At 43.6% G+C, this 14595-nt stretch overlaps 1 protein-coding gene across 1 annotated transcript in view; it reads left to right on the forward strand.

Moving 5' to 3' along the window:
• dnah9l (dynein, axonemal, heavy polypeptide 9 like) overlaps positions 1–14595 on the forward strand; it is a 514436-nt gene that overhangs the window by 367663 nt on the left and 132178 nt on the right. The window contains exon 51 of the mRNA XM_051930607.1: positions 5586–5759. Coding sequence (XP_051786567.1) covers positions 5586–5759 — 174 coding nt within the window. The remainder of the gene's footprint in view (positions 1–5585; positions 5760–14595) is intronic.

Consider the following 14595-nt stretch of genomic DNA (forward strand, 5'->3'; position numbering starts at 1 on the left):
TCTTATTTTTTGAAGTAAACAGTACATTTAAATTCAACAAATCATTTGAGTATGTCGTCTTTTTGTGCACTAAATTATACTTTTATTGAATGTTTTTAGATAGGCCACCCCATTTAAGCAAGCTGCATCCAACACGCATTTTGTAAAATTAATGTATAAGCCATGGCCTTTTGTTGGGGAAATACGGTAGTCTTGTCTCCTTTTCTCTTCTCTCCATACACCTCAGACTATATACAGTATATAACACCAGGTCATGTCAGTAGAAGAAATTCTCTGATGATTCTGCACTTATGGAGTGTATTGATAAGGGGGAATGAGAGAAAGCAGTGGAAAACTTTGCTTCTTGGTGTAGTATGAGGGTTAGCCATTATGGATATAGTGGGAAGTTGAGCAAAATTAAACCTTTTATTAGCTAAATAAAAAAATTAAAATGCAGTATGTAAGCTTTCGAGGCAACTCAGGCCCATTCTTCAGGCGAGATGTATTTGAATAATAAATATAGTGCCGGCCTCACTAAGACATATGTTTTGGGATTGTCCTAAAATATGGTGAAAAAATCTTTGCTCATTTGTTAAGGCCATAATTTGCAGTAACACCTGACAGTACAGCATATCGGGGCAAGGTGACGTAACAATTTCTAAAGCTTTCAGTGTTCCCAGGAGCACAGTGGCCTTAATAATCCTGAAATGGAAGAAATCTGGAACCACCAGGACCTTGTCTTAGAGTTCTCTGTATGGCCAAACTGAGTCACCAGGCAAGAAGTACCTTGGTCAGGAAGGTGGCCAAGACTCCGGTGGGCACAGAGCTTTAGGTGTCCACTGCTGAAATGGGAGAACCTGTGGGAAGGACAGCCATCTTGATCAGGTGATTATGACAGAGGGGTTAGACAGAAGCCACACTTGATTGAAAGGCTTTTGATGGAACACTTGGACTTTGAGAGGATAAGGGTGAGACAAAATTTGACCTTTTTGGTTCTAGACCACCAAACACCATGCCTGGTAGAGACTGCACTACTCTTCATCTGCATATGGTGAAATATGATGGTGGCAGCATTACGCTATGGGGTTCTTCTCAGTGACAGGGAGACTGGCCAGAACTGAGGGTAGAATAAACGCAGCCACATACAGAGAGGTCTGTTTTGTCTTGGTAGAGTTCTCTATTACTCTGCTTTCTCATTTTATATTCTTTCTTGTAAAGCCTTTGACAGAAGGCCTCAAATCGCGTAGACTTACCACTGTTTATAAGGTATTGTACTTTATAACTTCTCCCCATCCTCCCTCAGGCGATTACATCAAGTAAAAGGAGGAGTTAAGTTACAATTTAAATAATGTATTATTGATCATTTTCATAAAATAATAACAATAAGCAAAGTACATTTGAATATTGGCAACCACACACCCTGATAAATGCTGATGTGTAGTTTCAGGCAGCACACAGACTTGTTAGTTACTTTAACCCTTAAACCGCTGCAATTCCCAATGCAATTTGCCACCACGCCAGACCCGAGTATCTTCAGCGACGTACATTCGTTGAACGCCGTAACCGGCTATAGTTTGTAGCGGGGCTACATAGTTTATAGTGTTATCAAATATTAGTACTGAGTGCGTCTTGTTTCCATTGTCCCGTTTGCTGTTTACGTGTGTATCAGTAAATGCCGTCCCTGTAAAGGGGGACGGATGATGGAAGGAGACCGCAACCCCAAACCTGGAAAACACCTGTTCACTATTAATCAATTACAGCCGTCACAGGACTATTTAAGTAATGAGGAGGAGAGAGGAGAGAAGGAGAGAGGAGACCATTTTTTCAACCACGGATTCAACTTACTTGCTGTTTTTTCACATCGCGCCTTCGCACCAGTTTGTTTTTCATTTTGCCGGACTGTCTTCCATCCCTCAACTGCAGAGACCCCGGGGTCGGAACGTCATCTACCACACGCCGAGGAATCACGGTGAGGTTGCTCCTATTGCCGGGAAAATCAAACAACTCATTTATCTCTAGTTCAGTCATCCGTATTCAGGACAGTTTTTATAACCGGACTCAAATTTCGATCATTCATTCCGTATATCATTCATTGTTGTTGTTCGTTATTTGTTATATGTTACAGGAGGCAGGGTTTGTTGTATTTATATATGGTGGTGTCACGTTGTTGCTGTGGTGGTGGGATATTTATATTTATATATATATATTTCTATTTATTTATTTTGCATATTTATTTCATTTAATACAATCAATAAGTTTAATTTTACATATCTGCTGTGTGCTTATATTTACACCGTCGATTGTGGGGGAAAAGTTTAATTTATTAGAGGTACAGCTTGATAGTTAGATTTAACCTCAGTAAATTATCCAGGCCACAGGTCTTGGAGGTGTAGCTTCCGGCTGGGTAAGGGGTCGGCCATTACAAGTTGGCTCCCAGTACAATTGGCCAGCATGCCAGAGCTGATCAGTCAGTGCCGTCCATTCGCTGAGCAGCCAGCTCATGGCCACTGGCGCCCTCTAGTGAATCAGCATCACTGTCCATGATATTCAGCCGCTGCACTAGACTACTAGCTTAGCTAAGCATCAGCGTTGGCCTCTGTGTGCTTGCCTGCTGCCAGTTCAAGCACAGTTGGCTTGGTGATTTACTGAATTTCATCAATGGCGTCAGTTGCACCTTGTGCATATAATAATAGATTGTTGCAGTAGTTTTTTTATAGTTTTTACAGTTCATCTGCAGTGTGTAAAATGATCAGTGTTGAAGCAATTGTGATGGGCTCTATTCAATAAGGGCGTGCACAAAAAGGCGAGCTTCAAAAGGGCGACCTCAATTGGGCGCAACGAATAAAGGCCCGCGTAAGTAAAGGCGAGCTTCAAAAGGGCGACCTCAATTGAGCGCGGCGAATAAAGGCGTTCGTAGATAATTTAGTTCAAATGGCTCTGGAATATGTGAAGAGCAACAAAGGTGCAGATCTACTCGTAGTCGAAGGCTACACATTCAGAAAGGAGAAAACTGTCAACGGGAAACACATCTGGAAATGCACTGAATATAGGATTGGAAAATGTTTGTCTCGCTGTTATACCAAAAATGGATTATTCGTCAAGAGACCATCTACGCACAACCATATTCCAGATGTGGCGAAGATCGAAACAAGGAAAGCAATAGTGGACATCAAACAACGAGCAACTTTTCCAAGGCCAAGGAATACCTACAGAGACACTTCGGAGCGAATTAAATCAATTGTCCTTGATTATGCTAATAGACCGCATCTCGAATATCTATGTGGCATTGCACATAATCTACGTTCAATCATTGCCTTTATCTAATAAATTTTCTGTAATAATTTTGTTGCATTTGCCTTTATTTGCTGCTCCCAATTGAGGTCGCCCTTTTGAAGCTTGCCTTTATTTACGCGCCCTTATTGAAGGATACCATTGTGATGCTCTTTGCATGAAAAAACATATGCGTTCCATTAAAATTTCACTTTTTCTTGGTAAATTGTGACGTTTCCTTAAAAAGTACAGCAAAAAAAGTATTTGCCATCTGGGGGGTGCATTACCCCCCGAGTATGTGGCGGTTTAAGGATTAAATGCCTCTAGTTAAGTCCTCATTTGTGGTCAGCTTTCTTCAGAACAGGCCGCATGCCTCTCTCAATATGGCTGCCGAGTTGTGCTTCTCAGTGTAGACTTCTGTGTGAGATGCTCCTTCATCATGATGGTGTGTGAGAAAGAGAGAGGGAGGGGTAAAGCAGCCAAATTTAAACATTCTCAGTCCAAATCCTTACACCAATGGGGAGTCATGCTACAGAATGGTCTCTGATTCAAGCCAATCCCAAACAGCCATACTTTGACCAATGGGAGCACACAATACTTTTCACACCTGCCCCTAAAATCATTTGTTCAGCTGATGCTTGATGCTTTCCTGTGGGGGTTGATTGAGAGAGTCCTGCAGAGAATCCATCACTTGCCAAACTGGTTTTAAGGCCCTTCACTTCTGACCCTGTCATAAAATTCTACACTCAGTCCTAAAGACAGTTGGGTTCTTTAATTATGAAAGTTACTCAACAATCCATCCATCCATTATCCAACCCGCTATATCCTAACTACAGGGTCACGGGGGTCTGCTGGAGCCAATCCCAGCCAACACAGGGCTCAAGGCAGGAAACAAACCCTGGGCAGGGCGCCAGCCCACCGCAGGGCACACACCCACACACACCAAGCATACACTCGGGACAATTTAGAATCGCCAATGCACCTAACCTGCACGTCTTTGGACTGTGGGAGGAAACCCACACAGACACGGGGAGAACATGCAAACTCCACGCAGGGAGGACCCGGGAAGATAACCCAGGTCTCCTAACTATGAGGCACTTCTCAACAATGAAACACTAATATTATATTACATTATCCAAGTTACAAATAAAGACATATAAAATATTTATCAACTTATATGCAAAATTTCATACCACAACAAGGTCCTTGAAGAAACCCTTGGCCAGAGTACATGAGACCTCAGACACTGGACGACGGTTTAACTTTCAGCACGACAATGACCCAAACCAAACCGCCAAGACCACACTAGAGTGTGACTATCCTTGAGTGGTCCATCCAAAGCCTGGACTTCGACCCCATAGAACAGTTGTAGAGAGACCTGCAGATGGAGTGTACAGATGCTTCCCCTCCAATCGAATGGAGCTTGAGAGGGTCTGCTAAGAAGAATGGGAAAAACTAAATGCAAAATCCAAGTGTGCAACACTTGTACAGACTTAACCAAGAAGATTCAATGCTGGGGTTGCTGCCCAAGGAGTGCCTGCAAAGTACTGAATTAAGGGCCCTGAATACTTCTACGATTGAGATTCATCATAAATTTGTCCCCACTTTGTCATGATTTGTTATTGAGTGTAGATTGATTGGCAAAAATGGCCAATCTATCTATTTAAAATGAAATCCGCCACACAGTAATGTGTTTTGCGGAAAGTGAAGGGGTCGGAATAGTATTTCAGTCCACTGTATAATTAAGTAAATATGACAATGACATGATCAAGAATCAGAGTGTAACTGACAAAGAATGCTGAGTGCCCAGCCGGCCAGGTCCATCACATATTCACAGCGTTACCTTCTGTATGTGGGGCATTGACCGCTGCCCACTCCTGCCCATGATAGTTTCCTTTAATCAGTTATTCAAATGCTGACTTGTCAGCCCACTTTTCCTGCATTTTGCCTGCCCCCCCACCAGCATGCCAACAATGCCCATTCAATACCACCCCCATTGTGCCACTCAGCAGCTCCTAAATGGTAACAAAACCAGAATTTCTGTGCCATCTTTTTTTTTTATTTGTTTTAGGGCACAATTAACCACAACTGCCTCCAGAAAGGATACCAAAGAGTGCCCCCATGGTCCTAATGTGATTTCTAACACCATGCACTTTTAAAGGCACTGTATAGAATAAAGATTGATTAATGCCCCCACCTTATTTGCATATGTTACCTCCTGAAATGGCTCCTGTCTTATAATGAAATGCATGGCTGCCACGCCATTAGTGGAGTTAATGAACTGTTGGGTTTTTGCACTATACATCTTGTTCCTAACCAAGTGCTTTCTGTCTCAGTCAGAGAACATCCGCTGGGTACACTCTGTGGCGCAGTACCACGAACAAGGGAAGACACTGTGTGGCGACGTCCTGCTCACCGCTGCGTTCGTCTCCTACGCCGGCTCCTTCTCCAAACGCTATCGGCGAGAGCTGCTGGACAACATGTGGATGCCATTTTTGCGCAGTCAAAGGGTACGTCTTGGCTCTTCAAGATCAGCGGTTGGTAGGTGTGCCAGTCTGAGGGGGCACCATCTCTTCTAAATCAGATCAGTTGCTTTTTTCTTTGGCAGGCAGTGGATGATTGTGCAGCTCTTGGAAGGTCAGAATTATTAGTCCAAGGTGACTTAAGACATTTAAGATACAATTACAGTAGTTACATTGTGTTTTTTTGTTTTTCCAATTGGAACTCAAGCAGGTGAAGTGGGTTGGTTATGGTGTCAGAAGTGGGATTTGAATCCACCACTTCAGGGTTTGCAGCTCAAAGACTTAATTTGAACAGTTGTCTTCCATGAAGGGCACCTTTTAAAGAAAGATGATGTGAGTAAAATACGGCGTGGATGATGAAACGGATTATTGTCAGGATCTGTAAAAGTGTGTCTGTAATCAAAAGTGTTTTGTGATGATGCTGATGGAACCATATAACGAGAAGGTTCATTTATAGTATGAAGGGTGCAATGTAACGTTTATGACTTGAAAGTCCTGAAAAATGCCCTCCCGACGGGGTATACCGCACTATTATATCATATTGAGGATTACTTGTGTTATGTCCTGTGTATTGTATTGTATTGATCCCCTTTTTTTGACACCCACTGCACGCCCAACGCCCTACCTGGAAAGGGGTCTCTCTTTGAACTGCCTTTCCTAAGGTTTCTTCTATTTTGGGAGGTTTTCCTTGTCTTCTTTGAGAGGCTGGGGGGCTGTCAAAAGGCAGGGCCTCTTAAAGCCCAATGTGGCCACTCCTTGTGTGATTTTGGGCTATACAAAAATAAATTATGTTGTGTATTAAATAAATTAAATTAAATAATTAAAATATTAAATCAATAATAATTCATTAATTAAATTTGATTAAATAAATTGTATTGTATACCGTCAAACCCCAGCTAGATATTAGGTCAAACACAGAATCTTATAAAAAAGAAAAAGATTTATTTCCTCCAAAACTGCTCTTGAACAAGAATGAAGCTACGCGGAGCACAGAAGGCATAAAGGAGATGGCTAAAACAATAAGATGATCCCAGCTGAGTCACCATACATCAGGGTCCCCAACTCTGGTCCTGGAGGGCCGCAGTGGCTGCAGGTTTTCATTCTAACCCTTTTCTTAATTAGCGACCTGCTTTTTGCTGCTAATTAACGTCTTTTGAATTCATTTTACTTGACTTGCTCTTGGACACTCAGACCCCTTAACTGTTTCTTTTCTGCTTAATTAGCATCCAAACAATCTTGAGATACAAAACATGACCAGCAAACTGTGTCCATCATACAATATCTTAATATATAATTCGCCAGTCTCCTCACTCACTCACTCACTCACTCACTCACTCACTCACTCACTCACTCACTCACTCACTCACTCACTCACTCACTCACTCACTCACTCACTCACTCACGTCTGTCCGAAGCTGAATGAGCAGTCGCCTTCTGCGCACGTCGCCTTCTGCGCATGTCCGAAGCTGAATGCGCAGTCGCCTTCTGCACAGCTGCCCGAAAAACCTTACAAGACCGACATCACGGCAGGTGCCGGATTTACGGCCGCGAAAATTCAAAGAGAAAGGCGACTTCGACCAACATCCAACCCCAACCACTCACTCACTCAGGTCTGTCCGAAGCCGAATGCGCAGTCGCCTTCTGCGCAGCTGTCCGAAAAACCTTACAAGACCGACATCGCGGCAGGTGGCGGATTTACGGCCGCGAAAATTCAAAGAGAAAGGCAACTACGGCCGTGAAAATTCAAAGAGAAAGGCGACTTCGACCAACATCCAACCCCAACCACTCACTCACGTCTGTCCGAAGCCGAATGCGCAGTCGCCTTCTGCGCACGTCGCCTTCTGCGCATGTCCGAAGCCGAAAGCGCAGTTGCCTTCTGCACAGCTGCCCAAAAAACCTTACGAGACCGACATCACGGCAGGCGGCAGATTTACGGCCGTGAAAGTTCAAAGATAAAGGCGACTACGGCCGTGAAAATTGAAAGAGAAAGGCGACTTCGACCGACGTCCAACCCCAACCACTCACTCACTCAGGTCTGTCCGAAGCCGAATGCGCAGTCGCTTTCTGTGCACGTCACCTTCTGTGCATGTCCGAAGCCGAACGCGCAGTCGCCTTCTGCGCAGCTTCCCGAAAAACCTTACGAGACAGACATCACAGCAGGCGGTGGATTTACGGCCGCGAGAATTCAAAGAGAAAGGCGACTACGGCCGAGAAAATTCAAAGAGAAAGGTGACTTTGACCGACATCCAACCCCAACATCACGGGAGGCGGCGGATTTACGGCCGCAAAAATTCAAAGAGAAAGGTGACTTCGATTAAAGCTCTAGAGGCCTGAAAGGCGATTTCGACTACAGCTCAAGGCCTAATTACGCATTCATTCAATACACCTATATCAGGTTTGTGGTGCTTATACTTATTATATATTATACTATTCCACTCGTGCCCGTTTCATCTTACGTTGTCGAAACGGGCTCTTTGTCTAGTCTGAAAATAAAGAAAAGTGACGGTTTCAGGAATGCTGATCTGCTCAGGTCCCCCAAACATTTTAACAGTGTTCTTAGAAAAGAGAAAATCGACAATTTCGAAATGTCTGCTTATTGCACAATGAGAGCAGCAACAAGCCATGGAATTAAAGAACGAGTTTAATTAACAACAAGAATCGGCGTCTAATGAAGCAGCTGGTTGGAGTGAAATTGGTTGGCGTTTGAGGCCCTGACTTAGTTGGCCTTCTGTTGACTCACTCACGTCACATTTCATTTCTGTTTGGGTGCCATTGAAGGAAAGAAAATGAAGCAATTCAGAGAAAAGGTCACCAATTAAGAAAAGGATTGGAATCAAAACCTGCAGCTACTGCGGCCCTCCAGGACTGGAGTTGGGGATCCCTTCCATACATCCATTTTTTCCCCAGAATTGTACTCTTTCTAGGCGCCTATCTGGATGGACTTTTCAAAATTGTCAGTCTGTCCATCATTTCCAAACTGGTTTACTTTTTATCAATTCATCATTTTATTAAGTTTTGATCATTATATAATTCTTAACAATCGTTAGACAAACCCGCAATGAAGATGCTGTAGATGAGTGGTTCTCAATGGTGCGGCATACACATAATGGACACTGTGGAGTAATTACAATCCTAACCCTAACCCTATGGGTCGGATGTTTGGTACCAAATAACTAAAAGGATGCAGTTTCTAGAACAACAGACAGACCAACATCCCAAGTTATGACAGCTTGTTCTAAGGATCATATGAAAAGTAGAGGAGAGAGCGGAGAGTAAAAACCGGGCGAAGCGTGCAGTCACTCACCTGAGTGTGAGTGGGCACAAGGGGCATATCTAAGGGCTGAGTTCCAAGGGACAGCTAAACATACCTACCTCACCCTATCCCGAAGCCCAGTCTTTTTTATTTACATGTCCTCTATTTTGGCTCGGGCAGTATGGTAGCCCTAAATCCAAGCAAGCAATGTCCCAATACACTACAGCTGTCAGGTCGGACGTCGCTATTCGAATATAATTTGTTTAAAGAAGGTCTTATTCGAACTCAAAAGTCGACATTTGATTGTTAAAGTATACGGTCGATTGTTTTACCCAAACTAATTTTTGCCATTGAGTTACCCCAGACGTGCAAGGCAAAGCTGCAGTATTTTGTGGATCTGTTTTTGCACTTCACTTCCACGATTGCAAACACAATCGTGACCTCACATAGTGGGCGACTCACTCCAACTAGTCCACAACTCACTCCGACAATGTCTTTAGTTGTAGTGGCGAGCTCTGTGTGTATGGGCGTTGACAACCAATGAATGCTCATCCAGAAGAACAGTCCACATAATGCAGTGATGTGGAATAAGGAAGTCATCACAAATGGAACAGAAACTCTTCTGTCTGATGTCTCATGCTTTATGACCGAAAATTCAGAAGTGAGCATCACTAGGCTTTACGCCTTAGGAACCAAGTTACCCGAAGTATTCTCTAACATTTCAGTCATTATTTACTGCTTGGATTCTGATCTTTCTAATCATTTATTACTCTTTAATTTAATATTTTTTGCTGCTGGAGTATGTGAATTTCCCCCTGGGATTAATAAAGTATCTATCTATCTATCTATCTATCTATCTATCTATCTATCTATCTATCTATCTATCTATCTATCTATCTATCTATCTATCTATCTATCTATCTATCTATCGGTCATTATGATAGCAATTAACAAGAAGAATTCATAATTAATTGCAGAATTATGCTATCTCAGGGTTTCTCTTTCTCTTGAACGATTTGGCTCAAAAACTAATTGGTACATCATCATCTCATAACAGGCTTAAGTTTTGAGTTTGGTATTTTTCCTTCTAGCCATTTTAGCTCTGGACTGTCCTCAAGAAAGTGTGACACACAGACACACACACACATCATCGAGGTATCAATGTTTTCAGTATCAGGGGACCCTAAAACGTCGAGATCCATTGATAACCAGAGATGGAAATTTTTGGCGAAGCTAAAGCTTTCACTACTCCCCCATAGATGATAGGTTATGGTGGGGAAGGGGTTAAAGCAAAAATGGGGAAGGGGCTGCGGCCGAATTCGCCATAACCATTAACCCTTTGTGCAGCGTTGGATCTTTTTGGCACCACATTATTGGCTGTCACAAGAAGGGGCCAGAAGGTCAGCCCTCAGTTAGAAAATGTGACATGGTTACCAGTTTCAGTCGTGTAAATCGACAAGATCAGCAAGTCTGACATTCCTAACATCTAGAAGTCACGTAATGTGGCATCGGCTTTACCTTCTCAGAGGTTGTAGATGTAAAAGAATCCTTCAGGTCCTCTGCGCTCACACTGTGACATCTCTCAAGTTTCCAGCTTGTCCCAAAGGCAGCTGAGACAAAGCGAGGCTTGAATTTCTGATCGCTGCAGCCTTTTATCCTTTAAAGTGCCATATACTGGGGGGGGGGGGGGTTTAATGCACCCCCGGACATTGAAAACTTTTTTGCTGCACTTTTTAAGGAAATGTCACAATTCACCAAGAAAAAGTGAAATGTTAATGGAACACACATTTTTCATGCATAGAGCATCACAATTACTGCAATACTGATCAGTTTGCACACTGCCAATGAACTGTAAAAACTATAAAAAATGAATGCAACAATCTATTATCCATATTACTAAACGAGAATGGTAAACCGGATATGGACGCAGGGTCGTGCCCGTGGACGCAAAAGACGCAGGCGCCACACAAAGCCCCACAACCACAACACCGCAACAGAGCAAAACGGGAGAAACTACGAACCGTCAGAGTAGGAAACAAAGTAAAACCTCATAAAGAGGATAAAGAACAGGGACAAACACATGAAGAGCAGGTTACAGAACAAAGCCCCCCTCCCCAGAGTACAACGACAGAGACTACGAACTGTCTGACATGCCGCAAGCAGGATTAAGCGAGGTCAGAAATAAAACACAGAGTAGGAAACAAAGTAAAACTTCATAAAGGGATTAAAGAACGGGGACGAACACATGGAGAGCGGGTTACAGATGATGAAACCTGGAATGCAACAGCTACAAAAAAACCTAGGCACGAAACACATGCACACCGAGATACAGAATATAAAGGCAGAAACAACGACAGTTAAACGTCCACACCACACAGTGGATACGGACCCTGAAGGTTCAGGCGCCTACATCGGGCGTCACAAAGCCCAGTAAAGTTCAAAAGGCAAATGCGCCTACACAGCATGGTAAGAACCGACATAATACAGAATGCGCAGGTGTGGCCACCATATTGTGAGTGGCACTAATGCGTAGATCTAATGAACGTGGACTCCTACAACGCGCATCTCAAACTGCATAGGCAAAGTAGGCACGGGTTCGACACAACACAGCTCGAGTTACCGAGATACAAACACGCGCCTGCCTGGATATAATTAATGAACGCAAGTGCCTACAACGTGCGTCTGAAATGACGCAAACCAGGCAGAGACTCCTCCAAAAAGAAACAGCTCGACTCAACGATATACGAAGTGAAACGGGAAACACTACAGAGTCCGCAGTGCTCCACAATGCACCGCATAATAGTTCGGAAAGAGCTTCGTATTAACAGTGGAGAGACCCACAGTGACTCCGTATTAAACATACGTCATCCTCACACATCCAATCTATACGGCATAGGTGAATCACATTACAGTTATGCATTATTAACATTATGATAAACATCACAGTATCGCAAACAAATGAAAATTATTACTCGAAAAAGGGAAAATATAATCAGGTACGTACGGGGCTCCGTGTTAACAGTGGAGAGCCCCAGAGTGACATGGGCAAGCTCTCCGTATTAAACGTGTGTCATCATCACACGTGGCTACCCAGCGGGCACGGGTTCAAAACGCCGGGGGTAGGAGAGCGAAGCGAGCAGGCGGCGGAGCCCCCTTGTTATTATATGTACAAGGAGCAACTGACGGCATTGATGAAATTCAGTAAATCACCGAGCCAACTGCGCTTGAACTGGCTGCACAACCACAAAAGAGGCGAACGCTGATGCTGGCAGGCTAGTCTAGTGCAGCGGCTGAATCCCAGGGACAGTGATGCTGATTTGCTAGGGGTCGCCAGTGGTCAACAAACGTACTGCACTGACTGATCAGCTCCAGCAGGCTGGAAAATTGCACTGGGAACCGACTATAGCCGGTTGCAGTGTTCAACGAATGTATGTTGCCGAAGATACTCGGCTCCGACGTGCTGGCAAATTGCATTGGGAACCAGCTATAGCCAGTTCCGGCGGCTTAAGGGTTAAAGGTACTTGTCAAATAAACAGAGAAGGTTTCTGGCAGCCAGCCGTATACTTGAAATAAGGCTGCAAAGTAGGCAGTTAGATGCATGTTGTATTCAGATTCAAGAATGGCGGTTTTATGATTAGGCAGAGGAAGTGAGGTCAGCAGAGTCGAAATCAGAAATGAGGTCATCGGGCTCGGGACCAGAAGTGATGTCATCAGGGCCAGGTGGAATTTCCCATAACTGGACTGCAGAGGAAAGAGAAAAAAGGGTTAGTGCACACCACTGCCCCCTGGTCTGGCGTGGAATTACCCTCATTTGAGCCCTTTAGCTGCCTCCCAGGCGCACGTGTGTGACACACTATCTTATATGTAAATGTCTAAATGTGGAAGTGTGTGTGTGTGTGTCTGTCCGGCTTAGAAGTGCGAGGCTACAGCATGAAGCTCAAAGAGCTGGCAAAGCGGTCCGAAGTTAATGGGTCAGAAGAAGATCGAAGTGCGAGACTACAGCATGGAGCTGAAAGAAAGCGACTCCGTCACCAAAGTGAAACCGCCAAGGAAAGACAAACAAGAGAGAAATTCGCTTAACCGCTTATAGACAAGGGGGGCGAGCATGTCCGCAAAATGAAACCGCCAACTCTGCTTTTCAATTTTTTTTCTGATTTCAATAGTTTCTAAGAGCCCGGGCTTTTCACAGCACAGGTTTGCACAGCTAATATAAAATTAAGATCAGCAGCACACGGGGCTTTGCAGCACAGAAACTGTGTGCTGTTCAGTTCAGCTCAGTTCTGCCGTTTAGCTCACTTGGTGACATTTGAGTCCATTTGCAGTATAAGAAGGGCAGCTCAGCCTCCAGGGGCCTCATGTATAAATGGTGCGTACGCACAAAACTGTTGCGTACAAACATTTCCACACTCAAAACGCGATGTATAAAACCTAAACTTGCCGTAAAGCCACACACATTTTCACGCTAGCTCCAACCCTGGTGTACGCAAGTTCTTCGCTCGGTTTTGCAAACTGGTGGCACCCAGCGTCAATGCAGTGCTTTTATTCCAGTGTGGTTTCTCTTTCTTTTTTAGATGCACATCCCTGTCGCGGCTTTATAAATACACTGAAATTAACTGCATATTGTTTATTAGTTTAAGGCATCTGATTGTAATTAACAGGCAACAGTATAATGGTCCACAGAATGGCCAAACTATTCTAAATACCATAGCTGTTTTAGCGTTGTTACTCTCACTGCACCTTCTTTTTGTTCTTTCAGCTGCTCCCGTTAGGGGTTGCCACAGCGGATCATCCTTGTCCATATTACTCTCACTGCACCACTCGGAGTATTTATATCACTGTATCTGAGTGTGAATCACAGATCTACAGCAGCTGATCGGAAAGAGAATTATCAGGATACAGCATCAAGCACACGCTGCCTCAGCCATGCGCACAGTCTACTTGAACTGCTTTCATGCCTCAAACGCTTCAGAGCCTTTCCTGTACGGACCTCACGGTTCAGAAACAGTTTCATCCCAAGAACTCTAAACACAATCAATCAGTCCAAGTGCTCCTTGTAGAACTGTTTGTACTTATAAGTACAATCACCTCACTGTAAACTTGCGACACAGTTATAATATTGCACAACCTGAGCCACTTTATAAAGCGCATATTTACATATGATGACAATATCATTTTTAAGATGAAATGCCGCAAAATATGTTTATTACATTATACAGATAAAACTTTAACTTAATTTAAATAATCTACAGTATATTGTTAATAAATAAACATGTGAGGAAACGGTGCCGCAGCACTAGCGAGGAGCTGGTGCTCCGTTCACGGATTGTTCCTGCCTCTCGCTGTATTCTTGCTGGGGCTGGCGCGACGCTGGAAGGATAGATGGATAGAATAATTAAACACGTACTACGAAGATACTGTATTTCAATGTTCCTTAAAGGTTTTGAAGAATCGGCATTCTAAGCTTACAGATGGCTTAACGTCTATTACAGAACTGATTGTGTGGCGATTGGGTATTTGGAGAATTAAAGTAATGACAGGAATTGGGAGTTAGTACGTTTGAAAGAGAGTTTG

Source organism: Erpetoichthys calabaricus, chromosome 8, assembly GCF_900747795.2.
Source record: "Erpetoichthys calabaricus chromosome 8, fErpCal1.3, whole genome shotgun sequence".
Taxonomy (NCBI): Eukaryota; Metazoa; Chordata; class Cladistia; order Polypteriformes; family Polypteridae; genus Erpetoichthys; species Erpetoichthys calabaricus.